The sequence below is a fragment of the Hypomesus transpacificus genome, chromosome 1 (genome assembly GCF_021917145.1).
Source record: "Hypomesus transpacificus isolate Combined female chromosome 1, fHypTra1, whole genome shotgun sequence".
Classification (NCBI taxonomy): domain Eukaryota; kingdom Metazoa; phylum Chordata; class Actinopteri; order Osmeriformes; family Osmeridae; genus Hypomesus; species Hypomesus transpacificus.
This window is the reverse complement of record NC_061060.1, coordinates 10,223,234-10,243,898: the sequence shown is the minus strand read 5'-3', so window position 1 is coordinate 10,243,898 and position 20,665 is coordinate 10,223,234. Positions and strand designations below refer to the sequence as shown.

The 20,665-nt window shown below is 45.8% G+C and overlaps 1 protein-coding gene across 1 annotated transcript in view; it reads left to right on the top strand.

Moving 5' to 3' along the window:
- kdrl (kinase insert domain receptor like) overlaps positions 1-20,665 on the top strand; it is a 45,756-nt gene that overhangs the window by 15,352 nt on the left and 9,739 nt on the right. The window contains exons 8-25 of the mRNA XM_047016674.1: positions 1,284-1,404; positions 1,638-1,804; positions 3,302-3,458; positions 5,466-5,598; positions 8,408-8,516; positions 9,797-10,075; positions 10,314-10,460; positions 10,620-10,748; positions 11,782-11,888; positions 12,489-12,618; positions 13,221-13,325; positions 15,390-15,503; positions 15,742-15,830; positions 16,043-16,196; positions 17,206-17,303; positions 17,767-17,889; positions 18,300-18,411; positions 20,370-20,469. Of these exons, the coding sequence (XP_046872630.1) occupies positions 1,284-1,404; positions 1,638-1,804; positions 3,302-3,458; positions 5,466-5,598; positions 8,408-8,516; positions 9,797-10,075; positions 10,314-10,460; positions 10,620-10,748; positions 11,782-11,888; positions 12,489-12,618; positions 13,221-13,325; positions 15,390-15,503; positions 15,742-15,830; positions 16,043-16,196; positions 17,206-17,303; positions 17,767-17,889; positions 18,300-18,411; positions 20,370-20,469 (2,374 nt within the window). The remainder of the gene's footprint in view (positions 1-1,283; positions 1,405-1,637; positions 1,805-3,301; positions 3,459-5,465; positions 5,599-8,407; positions 8,517-9,796; positions 10,076-10,313; positions 10,461-10,619; positions 10,749-11,781; positions 11,889-12,488; positions 12,619-13,220; positions 13,326-15,389; positions 15,504-15,741; positions 15,831-16,042; positions 16,197-17,205; positions 17,304-17,766; positions 17,890-18,299; positions 18,412-20,369; positions 20,470-20,665) is intronic.

The window sequence follows — 20,665 nt, the reverse complement described above, 5'->3', positions numbered from 1 at the left end:
TAATTGCCATACATCATGGTTACTGTTACAGGAAATGTGTACAGCACAATATACTTTCATACAATAAGCACATCAAAACTAACATTATGTATAACCTACACTAGTAGTATGAGTAACCACAGTAAGTTTCAGGCAAGTGACCCCCTCCTAGTCAGAGTTGCAGAGGGTGCATTTCATGGCAAGAAGGAAACAAATACAGTAAGAAAGTAAAGCAAAGCTGGAGTTTCACTAGTTGTCGTCCTCACTGTCTGTCTGGCCACAGATTTCATTGACATCACATCTGATGTTCTCCCTTACGATGCAACAGGGGAAGAATTGTTGTTCATGCCGCAACAATCCCCTACACTGATCTGCTTTGACATCATCACAAGCAGCATCCATTGCCTGGAGCAGGGACCTCTGGTTTTGAGCCCGATGCTCATAAACCCTCCACCTCCATGCAGAAAAAACCTCCTGGATAGGTTTAAGGAATGGGGAGTTAGGTGATATGAGCACCATTAGCATTCTTTGATGGGCAGTGAATCCTGATGAGCGGGTGACGGTGGAAGCTTACATTGTCCCACACAATGACAAATGTAAGAAAGTGGTCTCATGTAGAGGGATAAGATCGGAGTGCAGGCAGTCCAAGGACACCAGGAGTGTCTGGGTATTGTATGGGCCAAGACTGGGAATGTGGGTGACTACACCATTCTCTGAAATGGCAGCAGAAACAGTGATGTTTCCCCCGAGCTGGCCTGGGACAAGCTCTAAATATTTGATGGAAGGATGTATACTCCTGGATAGCTCCTGTCAGCTAACTAAACTTACTGTGTGATTGGTGATCGGATGTGTCCCCTTGTTTAGTAAAGTTCTAGTTGCACCTGACAATGACTGTAAGCAGATGATCCAAGAGATCCATATTACAGTATATACCATTATGTTTTTCATGGTATTATGTGCCTGAAAGATTTTGACAGTGGAGTGAACTATTGTGCAGGTGATGATGTACACAAGGACATTATGCCAATATGTTTTGCAGAGAACAACCACTTGACTGAGAAATAACAGTCAGTTTAGACCAGCAAGATATTTTCAATTGATAGTTGGCCTAATTGAAGGCAATTATACCTAACCATTTCAAAGATGTGCAAAATCATTTGAAATGTGTGCAAACTGTAGGCAATTGCACTTGTCATTTACAAGGATGTGCTAATACAATTGCAATTTGATTACTGTAAGTGTTGCTTCTTTATGGTCTGAGTCCACACTGTCAAGTCTCTTCTCACTGGCACCTTGTGTTTCAGAACATCCGTTCCTGAACATCACCCACAAGCACGAGGCCAGAAGAGTGGTCACCGAGGGGGCCAAGCAGGTGGTGTTGGAACCCAGGGTCAATGCTCTGCCCGCTCCAGACATCATCATGTGGTAGGAATGCCTTTGCTTTGTGCAAAGTCAACGTTATATAACAGAGACAGACAAGCCGGCATGATAGGATTGTAAACTGCGAGGAAACAACGTCATACAGCATGTTTATCTCTGCTTACAAGTACATCCTGGTGTGTTTCAGCACTTTACCCCAGCCTGGCAAATTTCAGCCTCAGTGATTGGCACATGTCATACTTAGAGATAACTTACCTGACACTTGTCCCCTGTCCCAGGTATAAGGACGGAGTCCCCATCTTGAACTCCACCTGCTATGAGTCCTCAGAATACAGCCTCACCATCAGAGAGGTGAAGAAGAGAGACGAAGGGGTCTTCACCATCTCTCTGGGCAACCAGGAGAAGGGCTTGTACAGGAATCTCAGCTACACTCTGGAAGTGGATGGTAAGCTGCCTGTATATCTTTCTAAATGACGGACAATCCTAAGGAAATGAATGCTAGGCTGTGCCATGATCCAGTGTGTGTGTGTGTGTGTGTGTGTGTTTGTGCTCTGGTTCTGGGCCTGGACTCAGCAGTATCCTGAGTACTCAGCACTCTGCAGTCCAGCCCCAGGTTCAGACTGCGCTGGACGGCAGGTAGCAGCTCCAGAATGAGAAGAATTTGGGGTCTTGTTGTTTCCAAGGCAGGATTGACGTAGCAGGGGCAGCTGGTGCTGATTAGCGAGGCTATTTTGAAGGGGCTCGGAACAGTGTGTAAACGGTCTGGGCTCTGCTCTGCACGCAGACCTCAGTCACTCCACATTCACACACACATACACACACACACACACATACTCACACACTGTACTCACCCCCTAGTCAGGGCCATTTATTTACATCCTCACCATGTGTATGTACAGTACAGCTCATGTAAACACATTGTTCTCTACACTCGTGGCATAGGCTTGTGTTTTAGAGGGAAATGTTCTCTGATTGTGCAGAAGAATGTGTTGTCAGAGTGATATCATGAATACTGCTGACTGGTAACAAAACTTCAAACTGTTTATGAGTGGCAAGAATGCATAGCATCTATTTTCAACCCATTCTTTTCCTGTTTTCAGGAATTAATCTATTACTGTAAGAGTGTTAAGATCTTCCCTACCCTCCCATATAAACAGTGTTTATGGTCCTTTACTATATTGAGTAACATGTAACATATTACATTGGATTGACACAAAACACAAGTCTTAGACACAAGTAATGGAAGGGGCGAAATGTTTCTGTTGTCTGGTAACAATTAGGAAACTATTTTTAACATTGTCTATCAAGTGTTTGATGTACTGTAGGCTGAGAGCACATGCTCAGCAAGGGACCAACTGAGGACAGTAGTGCTGAGAGACAATATTGGGTGTGGAATTTGCCTGCAGATTAGAGGCCCCGGGTTCAAATCCCCCCTGTCCATCACTTTGTATTACGTAAAGTGCTTGCCAATTGAACACATTATTATTTGGCATGACAGAACCATCTCAGGGCTCGCCTTCTCTCACTGACTGAGACAGAAAGAATCAGTTATTACACGTCATTTCTCTCTCTCTCTCTCTCTCTCTCTCTCTCTCTCTCTCTCTCTCTCTCTCTCTTTCTCTCTCTTTCTCTCTCTCTCTCTCTCTCTACTACTTTCTCTCTCTGACTGTGTCTCTCTCTCATTCCCCCCCTGGCTAGTCAACGGGCCACATCTGGTCTGGAGACAGGGAAGCTAGAGCAGGGTATCAATCAGCTTCAGGCACTTCAGAGCTGATGGTCCATAGGACAACTGGTGTCAATGACACCTTCTTCATGCTTAGTCATTATGACTAACTCCCCTCGTTAGAAAGACATTACATGGTCTGACCATTGGGGTAGACTATAGTGGATGTAACCTCTGTTAAAGTTGTAACATCTGTGTGTGCCTGTGTGTGATCCACAGTGAAGCCTAAGATCTTGGAGGAGGAGGTGGCTACTGCGGACGTGCAGCCCTACATGTTCGGCAAGCAGCACAAGTTAACCTGCACGGCCACGGGATCGCCCGCGCCTCAGGTCACGTGGCTATGGCAACCATGTCGCCCGGGCCCAACCCTCAAACAGTAAGTCATCATCTTGTTCTGTGGTGCTGTAGGCTGTACTCATTTTTATTTATTTATAAAGAAACAAGTAAAATGATTATTTACACATTGACAAAACATCAGCCACATTTAACCCCTTGATGTTGTGTGCTCCGAACCCAAAGTATCGAAACTGGACTGAAAAGTCATAGTGTTTCCTCAATTCTCAGGAGGGAATGAGTCACAGGCTGACCAGTTTCACTTTACTAAGTCCTTTAGTTCTAAGTAACAGACACATAGAAAGTAACAGTGTGTTCTTCTGAATTCTGATTACAGTCTCAGTTGTACATAAACATTGTCATAACAATAGATAGTCATCTTTTCTAAGCAGCCGTAGCTCTGGTTTGGAGCTGGGCCTTGTCCTGACAGAACCAGCCTGCTGTACTTTCTGTAGGCACTATTTGTACGTCGCCTTGGAAGTGTCTCTGAGCTCAGAACCATAGAACCCTCTGCTGTACCTAACCAGAGACTTCCACAAAAATCACAGTGCATTCATCCGTACATGAATATTAGTTTACGCAATAAACTTGGTATTGTGATCCACAATCCACGATTGATCAGATCCTGATCAGTCTAGAGTGCAGCCTGCTTAGATGATCATGGGGGATTGTGTGTAAACGTCAGCCTGCTTGGGAACCTCCCTAAACAAGAGGAACATTCCACAGGTGCCGGAGCAGGGCCAGTGGGGGTCCAGTCCAGTTGTAAGATCAGGCAGACAATGGGCCATTACAGCAGGGTTATCAGAACACAACACGGCTAGCAAAACAACTATTTGGAGTGGCGCACAATGGAGGAACTGAATTATGTTACACTCCAGGCAGCGTGTAACTATGCCTCCGTTAATAATCCATAATTATTTTGTCTGAAAAAACACTCCTGGTTGCCAAGTTTGTGACAGAAATAATGGCGACGGGTCAGTGGTGTCAAAGTGCCCGTTGTTCTGCAGCTCCAGAGATAATCAGCTCTGGCACTGGATCCACTGGCTCACAAACGTTAAACACACCGGAGGTTTCCACCAGCTAATGAGGGAGACAGACAGAGGTCGGTGGGAGGCAAATTGAACAAATGTTTGTTTTATATAGTTCAGGACCTTTCTAGTACATGTCACTGCAAATAGAATACTTAATCTCGGGGTGCGTACCCGGTAAAAACTCCTGTCCCACAGTAGGGAAGCATAATGTCTGATAACTGTGGGAGTTTGTGAGCTGGGGGAAGGGAAAGGAGGAACCTGGAGAAGGACAAGGAGGGCGGGGAGGGGGGTTGTCGGAGGTGGAGGTGGGGGGTCATTCCTTATCAGCAGAGCGAGAAGTTATCAGCTGTCCCTTGTTGACCCACCAAGGTCTTGAGATCAGCCTTATCTCTAGTGACCAGAGCGTGGGGGGGGTTCCTGTGTGAGCTGACGCACAGCATGGCCCTTCCTGTCACGCTGCCGTTTCCTCTGCCTGACTGCCTCCCCACTCATCAGCCTGATGGTTTCCCTCCACAGGCAGAGGAGACACAGGCTAGCAGACGGAGACACAGACAGACAGAGGGAGAGACAGACAGACAGACAGACAGACAGACAGACAGACAGACAGAAGGAGAGACAGACAGACAGAGGGAGAGACAGACAGATAGAGGGAGAGACAGACAGACAGAGGGAGAGACAGACAGACAGACAGAGGGAGGGAGAGACAGACAGACAGAGGGAGAGACAGACAGACAGAGGGAGAGACAGACAGATAGACGGACAGAGGGAGAGACAGACAGATAGACGGAGACACAGACAGACAGAGGGAGAGACAGACAGACAGACAGAGGGAGAGACAGATGGAGAGACAGACAGACAGAGGAAGAGACAGACAGACAGAGGGAGAGACAGACATATACAACGAGAGACAGGCAAATGAAAAGAGACAGACACAAGACACTATCTTAATTTGTACCGATGTTTTCATCAATCTGTGTTTATCTAGAAGTTTAAAGTCCATTGTCTTCTCTTCATCACAGGTGCGTGATTTACACTGAGCCTATCCCAGTCCAGATACACACAAAAGGCAATTATCCACACAACTGGATTGAAAGCATCAACAACAGTACAGAACTGCTGAAGGGAAGCATGGAACCAGGAAAAGAGAATAAGGTTTTTGCCTTTTATTTTTATTTGTTGCTGTTTGGAAAGAATGAATTACATAAACTGTAAAGTATGTTGCTAACTTCTTCATTGAAAATGGGTAAGTGGACCTGGAAAGAATTTATGAAATGAATTACTCATCTAAATGTGGCATTCACTTTCTTTGCGGAACCATTCAAATGAACGGGGATTTTCCAGTCAACTTTCAATGGGAAACATAATTTGAATGGGATTTAAATTGACAGTAGATCAGTGCATCAGAAATATCACTTTATAGTTTGTATGGCATTGATAACTACTTCCACACACATCTCAACATGCCCTGTATTCAGCAAACACCCCACATGGATATCATCATGTCTCCAATCATTGGATTTGGATGAAACAAGCCCCCTCATCCACCACCACAGTGGAGCATTCTAGCACTCAGGATCTCTGGTAGCTTTTTCAGTCTGTTCAGACGAGCTCCTCTAAACCACCTATCTGTCCTAAAACTAACCATAGAATGTAATTGCCCTGCTACAGTGAAATACACCCACTCTCTCACTGTCTCTCTCACACACACACTTTCTTATACATCTTTTTTATGTAACCCTTGGCTGTAAATGAAGCAGCTGCAGCCTCAGCCTGCGCTTGGCAGGAGAGCAGCCTTTATTCTAACATCAGTGAATCTTTGTGTGTTGGAACACTGAGAGCAGCGGACTCCTCATAAACAGCACAACAGCCATTCGGCTCAAGCCATGCGTGTGCAGGCATCTTAGAAGGGCCTTTTATAGAGTATCTCCTCACCGCGCTGACCTGTGCATAGGTTAGATACATTTGAACAACGGCACCTTTTTGCCGGCAACTGTTGTGTTGTTATGTGTCTCCTTTCGTGTCATGTTAATACGTTGAGTGTTAGAGATAATGGCCTGAGCAGAATGCATGGAAACAAAAGACATCAACAGAAAGGTTTAGCTTTCCAGTGGTCCACACATTTTTTATGACCTCATATCTGAAACGAAGGTCAGCACATTTCGTAATTTAAACCTGCATCCACTAAACAGTCAATCACTTCCTCGTTCTAAAAATTGACCTCCTCTTGGCACACATTTCTAAGCCATGCTGTACAATGGAGAGACTGTAGACATCACAGCTCATGTCCTAAGGGAGCTTGTTACTAAAACCACTCACCCTAAACTTAATTAAGTGCAGACCTCAGCTGCTTCCCCCAAAAGTATATCTAGGATTAGTTGAAAGACAGCCTGTCCAACATGCTGGGTCAAATTGGGGCATAAATCCACCAACATGTTAGCATTTCAACAGGAAAAGCAAACCACCAGAGGAGAAAAACAACAGTAATCTATCATTAGCCAAGCACGAGCAGGTCTAGTAAACCTGACTAGCTTCGATTCCCCTTCTGTAATCCAGGAGTTGCAGATTTATGCAGGTATTTTCCCTTCCTGACCATGCATGATTAATGGTTCTCAGATTCATATTAACTGGGCACACACACAGCCAGTAACAGAAGCTTAGGCCCGATTCACAGGGAATAAGTTCCAATCTGTGATTGACAAAATAAGGGGAGGCGCCTTTTTATTTACAGGCTTTGTGGCCAAAACGCCAGTGCTTTACTGGGGTGAGGACTAAGGGTCATTGATAACAAGCGCTGCTTTAAAAGAGAGGGATTCGTTGGGAGTGAATTCTTCTCTGTCACCCCACATAAATCGTTGTGGCCCGTGAAAGTGAGTGTGCCCGGGGCCCGGCCTCTGAGGGGCTCCCCAACTCTCCTGGAACAGCTCACGGTAGGGGGGGGGGCACAGCGACCAGGCGAGGGGGGGTAGAGGTGGGGCCGGGGGTCACAGAGCGTCTGGTCAGGTCACCACTTTGGGACCGTGAGCACTTGTTGAGATGGCTGTTTTGGAGCTTGTGTTACATCATTGTGAGTAATGGCCGTAAGGTGACACCGCACAACCATGCCGTTAGCACTTTGACAAACGTCATAACAATTTGAGGTGGACAACTTAATATCACTTTTTAACTGCTTCGCTTTTCTGCCTAAACATGTTTACACAGCTCCCATAGTGAGTACTTGCCTTGGGCACTTACAACACTGAAAACACTGAAAATGTGGCAAAGGCTAAAGCTGTGTTTCTGAGGGTCAGAGCACAATAGTTCCTGAAGCCCAGGAAGTTTCTCCCAGACAATACAGCCACAACATTCTGAGGCTTTTGATATATCTACAATGAAAACAGATGTTATTCTGAACAGAAAACAGAACCCCATGCAATCTGGCCCCTGGTCCAAATCTCAGTTACTATTATGTCTACTTAAGCCAGTAAATGGGTTCCACTCAAACGGTGACAGAATTAAGTGTGGCATTGTAAATGCTCTTCAGGAAATGACATGGGAGCAGGCGTTCCTTCTGTGCAGACGAGACACAGTGGGGTTCAAGACTCCAGATGTATCCTTCTATATTAACATGAAACACTGGAGAGTATAAAACACACAAGGCTTAACGTTGGCCAATGACCTCACCTGCTAATAGCAAATAACCATGAGTTAATTTAGTGCGGTAATGTCAAATGTGCTGAATGGACTTTTTTTTTACAAAACAATGGATACATGTTTGTGATGTATGTCAGTAGTCGACACTTGCATTGTGGTATCGGAAAACATATTTTATGCTGACCTAGACACACAGTATTGTATTAAATATATTTGTATCTTGGTGATGTGTCACCCTGTTCAGATTTTGACAAGTAGGACAATGAACTTTCTGTATATTCTTGATTGCGCCCCACTGATTGGTCTTTGCTTCTTCTGTCCCGCCCCCCAGACTGTGAGCATGCTGGTAGTGGGAGTGGCTAACGTGTCAGGCGTGTTCTCCTGCTCAGCTCAGAACAAACTGGGCACCGCCACCCTGCGGACCACCTTCTACGTGGACAGTAAGTGGGTTACTCTGGAAACATCTTGGGGAGACGTTAAAAGAAACAACCTCAAGTTGATTTCGTACCGCACAGTTTGAAATTACAAGGAGAAATGCTCCGGTGGGTTTTATTTGATCGTCCAGGCGTACTGTACTCCATACATTTGGTTTCTGTCAAATGACCTACACATATGCACTGTAATGAACAGTGACGCTGGAGAAGGAATGCACAGATTGTATTGTGCAATAAAGAGACTGGGGGAGTGGGGGGGGGGACATTAATTGAAACCATCTTCTCACGACAAAGGCAGGCCTCAGGATGGAAGAGAGGCAGGCAAACACGTCCTGAGCCATATGGTGCTGTATTAATGACTCCAGTTCAAAAACTGCTCTGAAACTCACAGCAAAGCCGACTTGTCGGCCCTTTCCTTTCAGTGATCCTGCTGCTGCTACGTGAATCACTTTTTATATGCATTTGATCTGAGCACTTCCAAATGTTGAGAATTGAAAACCCATCAAGTTGGTTATGCAACACCTGCGTGAGAGACCTTTTGTTACATGCAAGCACTGCTCTTATTGGAGCAAAGGACTGAGAGTCCTATGGCAAAAGCTCCCGGTGATATATTTGAAAAGGAATAGGAAAGGGCTGGGGCTGGGCCCGGGGTCAGCCTGTGATTGGAGGCCAGACAGGATGCAAAGCTTTGAGGATCTGGCTTTAGAGAGAATAGGAGAATTCCCAGGAGTGAGTACTGCACCATTCCAGAGGTGGGGATGACTGAGAACCATGGAATGCTGCTGAAACGAGGACAGAATTGTAATAACAGCTGTCTTCTCTTACGGAACACAGAATGCTCTCCAGCGTTCTGCATAAACAAGCGCCGTCTGGCCCCCCCGGGGTCTGGCCCCTCGCCCCGCCTCCTATTGGTCGAGGGCAGAAGCGCCATCAGCCTTGCCGTCCACAGGCAACGTGCTTCCAATTAGCAGTGATGAAACAGGAAATAGCTGCTAATTTGACATTCCTGGCACCGTGATGTGTGGGGCCATGTTAGGCAACTCAGCCCCAAAATAGCTTCAGTCAGCTGGGTCCAGGTGGATCTTCCTCGTAGAAAAGAACTGATGTGAAATCTCTTCGCATGAGATTGGTGATTCTCAACCACAGTTGGAATAAGATAATACCATTTTATATTACATATATTCAATTGTGCAGGGTATGATAATACTTTTGTCTGTAAATTTCAATTTGTTTTAAAAAGCTGGTGTGGTAGGAGTTAATTGTAGTTTTTCCTTCTGCCGTATCAGATCACTCCCAGCACCTGGCCATCGAACCCCAGAGCGCCATCGAAGGCGATGACATCACCCTGACCTGCCGTGCCACACGCTACCTGTACACAGACCTTCAGTGGTACGACCCGCAGAACCGGAGCGTCACCACCAGTGAGCTCCAGCTCAGCCCCTATGCCATCTCCCTGGCACTCATCCTGACCGACGTCTCCTGGAACCACACGCTAGGCTACCAGTGTCGGGCCCAGAACCACCAGAACAAAGTCACGCGGAAGACATCTGTTCTGACTGTCAATAGTGAGTAAGCAGAGGAATGAGACCAAGTCCGGTCAATTGAGTTTTTTCCAATTTTGGCTGAACCTCTTAAGAACAGTGAAGTTAATATGACTCCAGACTGTAGAGGTCCAGCTGCGTTAGATCTTCATTCTGAAAAACTCTTTATGTCATAATGACTTAGCCAGGGGAGGAATATTGCAATTGCAGCAAAGCAACAAGATCTTAACTCACTCATGTATGCGGTATTTGATTGGCCCAGAGAGGAAACACCCCTGGCTGAGCCAGAACCTGACCAATCAGGACGTGAACAGCAGCAGCACACTGACATTAGCCTGCTACGCCTTGGGAGTGCCCCCCCCCTACATCACCTGGTACAAAGACAACATACCTGTGGAGGAGGGACCAGGTGAGGCCTGCTTGACCAACACAATGCTGCACCACACATTCAGTGTGACACTAAAGAACTTCACAACACAACTTCCTGACTGTACTGAGCAGCTAAAAAAAAGATTCTGCAGTGAAATGTAATGCAGAATGATTCCAAGTGAGCGTGTGTGTGGTGCAGGTATCACCCTGAGGGACGACGGAGTCTTGATCATCGAGAGAGTGAAGAAAGACGATGAGGGTCTGTACGAGTGCCAGGCCAGCAACGACAAGGGCAGCGTCAAAACCAGCGCTGTCGTCACCGTAGTGGGTGAGCTGCTGACCATCTTCTTCTCAACCCCACAACAGCACACAAAGACACACACACACACATACACACACCGTTGCCAGATAATCAGACTGTGACCATTTGATGAGTCATTGTAATTCTATTCACAATGCTCTGTGTCTGGTTGAGTAACAGTCTGTAAACCACATCCGGTCAACCAATTAAATTGTCTACTAACACTGCTTGACCATACAAAGCTTCTAAAAAAAACTAACATTCAAAGCTTCTAAAAAATGCTCTCTGCCAGATTTGGGCATGTGTTTATCTGTCCCCAGTACAAATAGCTCCGACCAGACATTATTTCCAGTATCCCCTGAGAGAGATGCTAGAAATGCCAGAAGAATTCCTCTGCAGGTTTTATGATAGAGGCTCCAGCCAGGTCCCTGCCCGCGGGACATGACCTTGCAAGGGGTGTTAAGAGGTCCACTAATGGCTGTGGCCACGGCCCACCCGTTATCCTGCACTGGGACTGGAAACATAACACAGGCTGGAGCACAGACAGGGGGCAGGGGACGCAGTGAGGTCATGTGACAGTATTCTCCTAACTAGACCTGGCACCAAAAACAGATTCCAGCTCGTTCAAACCCAAATCCCTAGCTTTCAGCCCTTGATGTCAGAATCATCCATTCTGTCATGAGAAAGATATTCAGCAGAAGAAGACTATCAGTGTAAAACTTTGGATTTGGTCTTTTCATGTAGTTCCTGCAGCTCCATGCAGTCTGAGTGGGCTGCGGTGAATTGACTCTGGGACATTGTTGTGTGACGATTGATTTAAAACAGGGTGGTATGCATAAACAAAGAAGTGTTTCCTCCCGAAGCTTGCATGTGTGTGCATAGTGTACAACTGATCCGAGGAAGTTGGTCAGCTGTCAGATATCGTAATGGATTCCTTGAAATCGCATAACAAGCACTACACAACCAGGTGTCAGTCTTGTCCAACTTGAAGTATATCATTTTAAAACGTAATTGATTTTGTGAATCAATCCTTTCTGTTTGCCTGTTGGTGTGTTTCCAGGGGATGAGGGGAAGCCCAACATCGAGGTGATCATCCTGGTGTGTACGGGGGCAGCTGCCACCTTCCTCTGGCTCATGCTCATCCTGTTCATCCGCAAGCTGAGGAAGGTGAGGCCCTTTGACTGACCTTTGAACTTTTAGGACTCACTCTTCACCGTGACCATGTTGGGGAATGTGTCGACTGAGATATGTTGTTATAGAAGAATAAAAGCATATCTCGATTAGACCCAGCGACTAATAGGGGCTTATTGATTACCCTTTTTTTCAATGCATCTGCTTTTTTTTCTACAAAAGAATGCTATTAGTGGTTCTCAGCTCTTCAACCCTCACAGCACATTTTGGAGATTCTTGCATGCTTAGGCTCAGAAAGTGATCTCATCGTACATGTCATGAACCCAAGCTCCACTGACTCATGGTTTGTTGTGAAACTGTTTGAGGGCTACTATTTTTTCAATTTTTTATGATTTCCACATTTCCCAACATTCAAGAAGTGCTGAACTCGTGTTTGTGTATACTCCACGGCAGTGGAATCAGAACACATGCTGCCATGCAAAGACAATAGGACAGACATTTCCGCCAACCCCATTAAAACATTATGCTCATTATAAAAACCTTTATGCTCCAATGATGATGTTTAGGTTTTTTTTACAATGCTGAGTTAAAGAGCAGACTTAAATGATACCATTCCCTACTTTCTAAAACCTCCAGAATCCTGCAAACTACAAGATGGGCCCCTCCATTATCATTGACCCAGATGAGATGTCTCTGGATGACCAGTGTGATCTTCTGCAGTATGATGGCAGCAAGTGGGAGTTTCCTCGTGATCGCCTGAGACTGGGTAAGCACTGTGGCTGTGGGCTGGGTCAGCACTGTGGCTGTGGGCTGGGTCAGCACTGTGACTGCAGCCCTGCTCAGTCACTGGAACTACGCATTCTAAACAGGCCTTCAATATCAACACAATTCAACACAGGCCATAATAGGACCTAACTTCTGAAGACGATTTTATGAAGATTTTAATGGCTCACCCCACACTTCCCATAAACAGTTAAATGTCACATTAGGTTTATGTTATAGGAGACTTTTCAACACAACGCTGGGAACTGCATGCCCATGATGTTGAGATATATTACCAAGGTATGGCATGTGGCAGGGGTGTCACCCCCTCTAGAGAGGGTGGGTAACCCCAATCAGTCATCAGCGACCCGCTGCTGTCAACCGGTCTTAACGGCACCATAACTTCCCCCAGTGGGGCACTGGCTGAGCAGGCAGAACCTGGAGCAGGTTGTTCTAATTATGGGCCCAGAGCTCCCCTGGCAGGGAATATACAGCTTGATTTACTGCTCTCCATAGCGAGGAACTCTTATGTAGGCTCACTTACCTAATGCCCTCTGTCTCTGTTTCTGTCTCTCCTTCCCACTCTCTCTCCCTCTGTGTCTCCAGGTAAAACCCTGGGTCATGGAGCGTTTGGGAAAGTGGTGGAAGCCTCTGCCTTTGGGATCGACAAGCTCTCCACCTGCAAGACTGTGGCCGTCAAAATGCTTAAAGGTACACAATCACTTAGAGGAGAGTAGAAAGATGAATGATTACCTAAAGTTCTCAAACTCCCACCTGGAGAATAACAGCTATGATACTAGTCTACCTACACAGGCCAACATATTCTCAGTTTAACCGAGGTGAAACAGCTATCTGCCATTTCAGCAGATGATTCTGTTTCTTGTGCATAGAGGACCCCAGAGCCACATGTGCCTGTAATTAGCATTAGCATAAGGGGGCCATTGATTTCAAGTGAGGCATTCGAGGGCTGTTCCCCCACACACTTTGTTTTGGAGGAAGAAGCTGAGACCTTCATGTCCTTGGCGAGCATGCTAGTGTTCAAGTAGGAGAGAACAGCACTGCAGTGTGCCAACGCTCGCCTGGTGATGCTAGCGTCCGAATTATGAAATGAATCAATATGACCTTATGAAGTATCAACAAGAAAATAAGTATATTCATTTTCATGAAGTGTAAAAATTAAAAACGTTGATTTTTCTGGGAGGCACAAACAACTGGAAACAACAACTTCTGTCCGTGCGTGATTTATTGTAGCCGTGATTTACGACCACATTCCAGGACCATTCTAAATCTGGAACAACATATTTATCATATCAGTATGGAAACAATGAGGACCCAGGCAGGAGAAACAGAAAAAGACACTCTGGAAGTACATGAAAACCAGCTCTGGGGGATCCCACTGGGTGGTTTCTCTCTTCTCCTCTTTGGGTTGACATGGTCTAACTAACTTTACCCTGCGCTCTGTAGGAGAGATGAACCACAGAGTAATGAGCCATCGTCAGGATGATTCCACCGTGATGTATCTGCCCTAGGTGGATAAATCACACTCTTGGCTGGATATTTCCAGCAGTGTCACGTCAACCCCCCTGTCCATCCCGAGTTCCCCACCCCCCTCCATTAATCACACGGACGCTGCTTGTCTGGACTCAGCTCCTCCACTCAGGTCAGACATAATGGGAAGCAGTTCTCCACCTCAGACCCACCATATGGTGAGAGGTTCTAGAAAAGACTCAGGCTGCCGTGGTGATGAGCCGCTAAACCACCTACTGCAGCAGACATGGAAAATCTAACTTTATTCCCAACGGTTAATCATTTATTACCTAACATCAGCTCGTTGTCTTGTAAGTTTATCATTAAATTGCAAGTTTATGTAAGTCCAATGACATTCAGCTAATGCTACATGCCAGCAAGAGTTATTGCATGATAACAATGCTATTTAATTATTCTGTTTCAATTCATGTTTTTGCTTTTCATCTGTTATAGACATCTTTTTTACCATTACTAATGTTAAACAGAGTTCCCCCAAATAGCTTTCCAGATCACCAAAGAGACAAGAATGTTACACAGGCGCATAGTTAACACTAGAATACCACCTCCTTTCCTGTGCTTGCTTGGTTCTTGGAGGGAGATGTTGAGAGAATTATGGTTACCCATTAATCTTTAAGGATGCCCCTCCTACAAGCAATGAGTCACTTTGATGCTCTCAGGCTGCTGAAACGTATTTTTGTTAAAAAAGCAAGACTTGGGCTTCATGACCTCATGGATTTGGTGTTGTCTATTCTGGGGGACAATATTCACAGCTATTGAAATATTGACTCCACATGTGTATAGCTATGCCTATTTAATGTTTCATGGTTTGATGTGTAATGTATGGGTGGTGCCCCCTGCTCAGAGAGAACCTCTGTTTCTTTATTGATTCATTCTTTACATACCGTTATCTTTGCATACCATCTTTATCCTGAACATTGGATTTTCTTATTTATATCATCTTATTTTTTCAATGAAAACATCTTGCAATCATCATACAATATCTAAAGTGTGTGAAAATCTGTTTTTCTTAAACGTTATTTGTATTCTGAACTCCATTGAACAGACATCAGTTTGAGTTATCTTAAACTAACCTGAGGGGATTAGTAGATAATTCAATTTAAATTCCATATTATAGCCATGTTTTTAAATTGTGAATATTATGCCCACATGCCATATTAGTTCTCTTCATGATCGGTGTGTGTGTTAACATGTGTGTGTGCATGAATGTGTGTTTGTGTATTGAAACAGGCGGAGCTACGACCAATGAGCGCAAAGCTTTGATGTCAGAGCTAAAGATCCTAATCCACATTGGTCATCACCTGAATGTAGTCAATCTTCTTGGAGCCTGCACCAAGCCTGGTGGTAAGCAGGTTTAAACCATGACATTAAGTTTTCATATGAGACAGAACTACACACTTTGTACTATACACACAAGTGAACCCCAGGTGAACTTATAGACCAAATTTAACACGAACATATCAATAAAGATTTGTATTTGAAATGGTTGCAGACAATGCTTACTCTTAGCTGGGAACAAACCCATCAAACATAGCTCTGTTATTCAAGTCAAGCATTTTGGTTGCTTGTCCTGTGTTTGTAGGTCCACTGATGATGATAGTTGAGTTCTGCAAGTATGGAAATCTGTCAAACTACTTAAGAAGCAAGAGAGCTGATTTCATTGTCTACAAGGTAAATATGTGGGTTCCAGTAGCCAAGGCTGTTGACTGGCCCGTTCTCATACAATGTTTTCATGACAAAGTCGGCTTTTCACCCATCCTGGAAAACCCCAGAATGTCAGCAATATTATTTCTGAATATGTCAGCTTCAATTTCTTCTGAGCACCTGTTTGTTTGTGTACCCCTGTGTGTTTGTGTGTGTCTTTGTGTGTGTGTGTGCGTCAGAGCCAGGATGGTAAAGTTATGACGTCAGGATCGGGCTGTGACCTGAGCGAGCTCATCAAGCGGCGGCTGGAGAGTGTAGCCAGTACTGGGAGCTCGGCCAGCTCCGGCTTCATCGAAGATAAGAGCTACTGTGACTCGGAGGAGGAGGAGGAAGGTAAAGGGCTACGCTGGGTTCCTTCCCCTCCCCATTCATCCCCCCATCACCCCCCTTCACTCCACTCCTCCTCCTCTCTACTCCTTCCTCCTCCCTACTTCCTTCCTCGCTTCCCCCTCTCCCTCCGCCTATCCCCTTCTCCCTCACCCCCACTCTCATCCTTCCTCCACAACATCCTCTCTCCTCATCTTGGCCTCTCATCTTGGCCCCCATCCTCCCCCTTCTACTCCCAGTCCCTTCCTCCCCCCTTCCACTCCACCTTTCAACCTTCCCTTCAAATGTCTTTCCCCCCCAGCTTCTCCCCACCTCTACACCCCACCCCCCAACTGCCCCTCGTCCTCCCCGCCCCTCTCACCTCTGCCCCGTCCCACCCTCCCTCCCCTTCGCACCTCTGAACCTCCCTCCCCGTGACTCCCATTGTGTTCTAGCCTGTGTTCTGGCCGTGTCTGATGTGACGTTTCCTGCTCACCAGCACAATCACTGGGGCAGCAGAGAGCACTGTCACCCACTGAGCCAGGCCTGTGTTTGTATCCTGCCTGGCCCAGACCTGCCTGTGTGTCAGCTCCCACTCCTGGCCATCTCCAGCCTGACGAGGTGTTATTTCTGGTGGGCTCAGATGTTTACTCAGGTGGGGCTGGTGGAAGGCCTCCTCTGTGTTCCTCCACCCAGACCCCCCACTGACCCACCGCACTGATATCGCACGTCTCACCTCCGAGAGGGAAAAAAACACCAAGCGTCCCACGGTTGTTTTTCTACTTCCTGTGTTTAAAGGATGTTTTTAAGAGAGGCTGTAGGTGGATGGATGTGCGTGACAGAGTGCATCACATTGATGGTGTACAATATTACCGTCTGGGTTTTAGTAAAGGAAATACTCAGAGGGATGGGCTACATGTTCCTATATTTAAAGATGGGCTTTTATAGTGCCTGCTTGGACGCGTTAGACTGTGATAAATCATGTTTGCGAAAACAAGAGGGTGTGTCATGGCCGTTTTCTGCTGTCTGCCCCCAGAGCATGAAGACCTGTACAAGAGAGTCCTGACACTGGAGGATCTGATTTGTTACAGTTTTCAAGTTGCAAAAGGCATGGAGTTCTTGGCTTCACGCAAGGTATGCAGTTTCTCCGGACAATTACTGTTTCAAAGTCAGTCTGTAAAACACTCAGACACATTTACAATTATGTTTATTGTGGATTATTTAAGCAGTTGTTCTTTGACATTTTGACAGTTGTAAGATTATTAAATCCCATAGCACAGGAAGAACCTCTGACCATATAAGTCACATCCGTGTAGAACTCATTCATGTTTCTGGTGTGCTGATGAGCCTTGGGAGAGCGGATGGAGGTGATTAGACTTTGAGTCCATTGTTGTGTAGGCGCCAAAAGCAAAGATATGAGACACGTCGTGTCGTTCTGTAGCATAACTGATGACTGTGCCATGTGTGTCGTGGTCTCAGCTACCTCACGTGTAACAATGGGGCTCAGGAAGGATCTGGGTAGAGCGCCATGAACTCCTAACTTGAATCCTCAGACGTCAACCCTGATTAAACTGGATGTTTGTGCTCCTTTCATCAGTGTATCCACCGTGATCTGGCGGCCAGAAACATCCTACTGTCTGAGAACAACGTCGTAAAGATATGTGACTTTGGATTGGCCAGAGACATCTACAAAGACCCAGACTATGTGCGCAAAGGAGATGTAAGTGTCTGTTCTACAAAGCTAGAAAGCGACCAAGTTAATGATTTGGTTGTCAGTCACTGTCTGATTGTTAATAGAGAGAGCATATTCAGCTTGACAAGCACATAACAGGCTGCTACCACTGACTTGGCAAAAACAATACAGCAGTCTGAATAAATTCATTAGTTCTGGGAAGCCCCAGAGTTTCTGGGCAGGTCAGTGTGTTTGTATGAATACTAAAGTGGAGGTCCCTGCATAGTGCATTGTGTGGTTGCTAAACCTCATACGAACGTGTCGGTACTCACACAGCCCAGCTGGCTCTCGTCAGGAACGACAGGCTGGTTAGTGATGTGTGTTGGGGAGAGACGCCACTCCCACAGGTGAGAGCAGATCCAGGTATAACAGAGGTCTCACCTCCCTCCACCCTACAGGCCAGACTGCCCCTTAAGTGGATGGCGCCAGAGGCCATCTTTGACAAGATCTACACCACGCAGAGCGACGTGTGGTCCTTTGGAGTGCTTATGTGGGAGATCTTCTCTCTGGGTAAGTATGAACATGGTCATTCCTCCCCTGACCGCTGTCTTGATTTAACTCTGTTGACCTCCCATTCTGCCTCACTGACCTCCAATGGGCTTCTCTCCACTCAGATCATTAGCGGACTAGATGAGCGTGAATAAACATTTGGGTAGGGTTCTTCTCCTTTGGCGTCAGATACGTCTCTCCATTTTAATCACCGTCCAATGGGAGTGTTAAGGAGAGCTCTCTCTTGAAAGTTCAGTGTAGAGAAGTAGTGTTTGGTTAGCTAATAGCCCCCTCAGCTAAAGGCTCCTCCAGATGCCCTGGCTGATAGCTGGCTTTTGCCATGTCGTAATTGAGTCTTGGGGACAGAGCAAGCTCATGTTGTCCGCATGACAAAACTATTTCCATTGCCCAGTGCAAAAAACTTTTTGAAAAAAAAGGAAACTTTATGTGGGAGTTTTACAGACAGGGACCATTAAAAAGAAAGAATACCTCCCATTTAAAACTGAGTCTCTCCCCCGGCCAGCAATGCAAAGACTTGTAACCAAGCAGCCTATCAATTTAAATGTTTACCCCCCACTGTGAAATCGCTGCAACCTTTAAGGCGGCTTTGTACGTTGGCCTATGATGGGCTATGCAGCGTGCAGTGGGCCTGACCAAGCATTTCTATAGCAAGACTCAGCATGACATATTGTATGTCTCTGTGTCCCCGTAGGAAGCAGGAACATTGTCACGAGTGAACGTTCAAAGGAAAGAGCCTTGGATTGATTCAGGGGTTTAAGTTTGTTTGTACTCAACTCGAACTGCTGCCACAGAGCTGAGTAATCCACTGTACAGTTAAAAGTGTGAAATTGAACGTTCTTCAAGACGCGAGGCACAACTTTTCACACGCTCTCCATTTTCCAGTCCTTTCCTTGTCTTTGTCCGTCCTGTGAGCGCACTTCTGCACACACAAGCGCCCACACATGGACAAAGTCCGTTGCGTTCAGCCTCACAGCTCCAGCTCTCACATCTGGGCGGCGTTAACTCACAAAGATAAATTAGGAAATGGAGTGAGCAGGAAAAAAAACGTCAAACAGTGAGCATGGTAACTTGAGAGTGTTGGGAGGTCAAGAGTTTGCATCAGTCCCAAGGCGCCTGCCTGCATATGCAGATTGTGATGTGAACATCAAAAAACTTTTGTCTTGGGGGTTTCTATTTCCCTGCCTTGTTAGTTTAGGCGCCATAACCTAAACTCCACCCTGTTATTCATTTCTGACATCAGTCAGAATTCACAGCACTCAGCATATTTGTAATGAGCATCTACAGTGGAGGCAGAAATGAAATCATGAAATAGCTCATTCTAGTTGATGTCATGCGTCGAAGACTCATTGTTTATACATACAGCACAAAGTACAAGGAAGCATTAACTGCCATCTGATACCCTGTCTGCTATCCCACACGGGTACGTGAAAATATTGTTTCATGAGTCAGGACTTTTTATGGATTACATAGTGTATATATTTTTCCAAACCCAACTGTTATGAACTAGTGATACAGGTTGGCTTAATATCTGACTGTCTATTGAGGTTTTTCTATATGGCTTATAAACCCTTCTCCTTCTAGGGGATTTTTCTCCTCTAATCTCCTTGAAGAACCAAAGCCTTCCTGAATGTCAGATGGAAGTGTCTGATAACCTTGTCTGTTCTTTCTCTTGCTTTATCCCCCTCACTCTCTCTCTCTTTCTCCCTCTCTCTCTCCCTCTCACTCTCTCACACTGTGCTCATTTTTACTCTTTCATACTCTCTCTCTCTCTCTTTTTCTCCCTCTTTCTCTCTCTCTCTCTCTCTCTCTCTCTCTCTCTCTCTCTCACACTCTCTCTCTTTCTCCCTCTCTCCCTCTCACTCTCTCACATTGTGCTCTTTTTTTACTCTTTCATACTCTCACTCTCTCTCTCTCTCTCTCTCTCTCTCTCTCTCTGTGTCTCTCTCCCCCTCCTCCAGGTGCCTCTCCATACCCTGGCCTCCAGATAGATGAGGAGTTCTGCTGCAGACTGAAGGACGGCACCAGGATGAGAGCTCCAGAGTACTCCTCCTCTGAGATGTAGGGGTCGACTCCAATAGAACTCTCCATCATAGAAACAACACTACCTCACGGCTCGCTAGGTCGAATAGGAACCTGATATATATGCACATGCTTGCAGTGTGAAGAATGACCCTGTCAGGAGGTTTATCCTACATGCCAAATAGTTATTTTCCTCCCATCCACAACAAACTTGGTGTTCCTTCAGGCCTTGAAA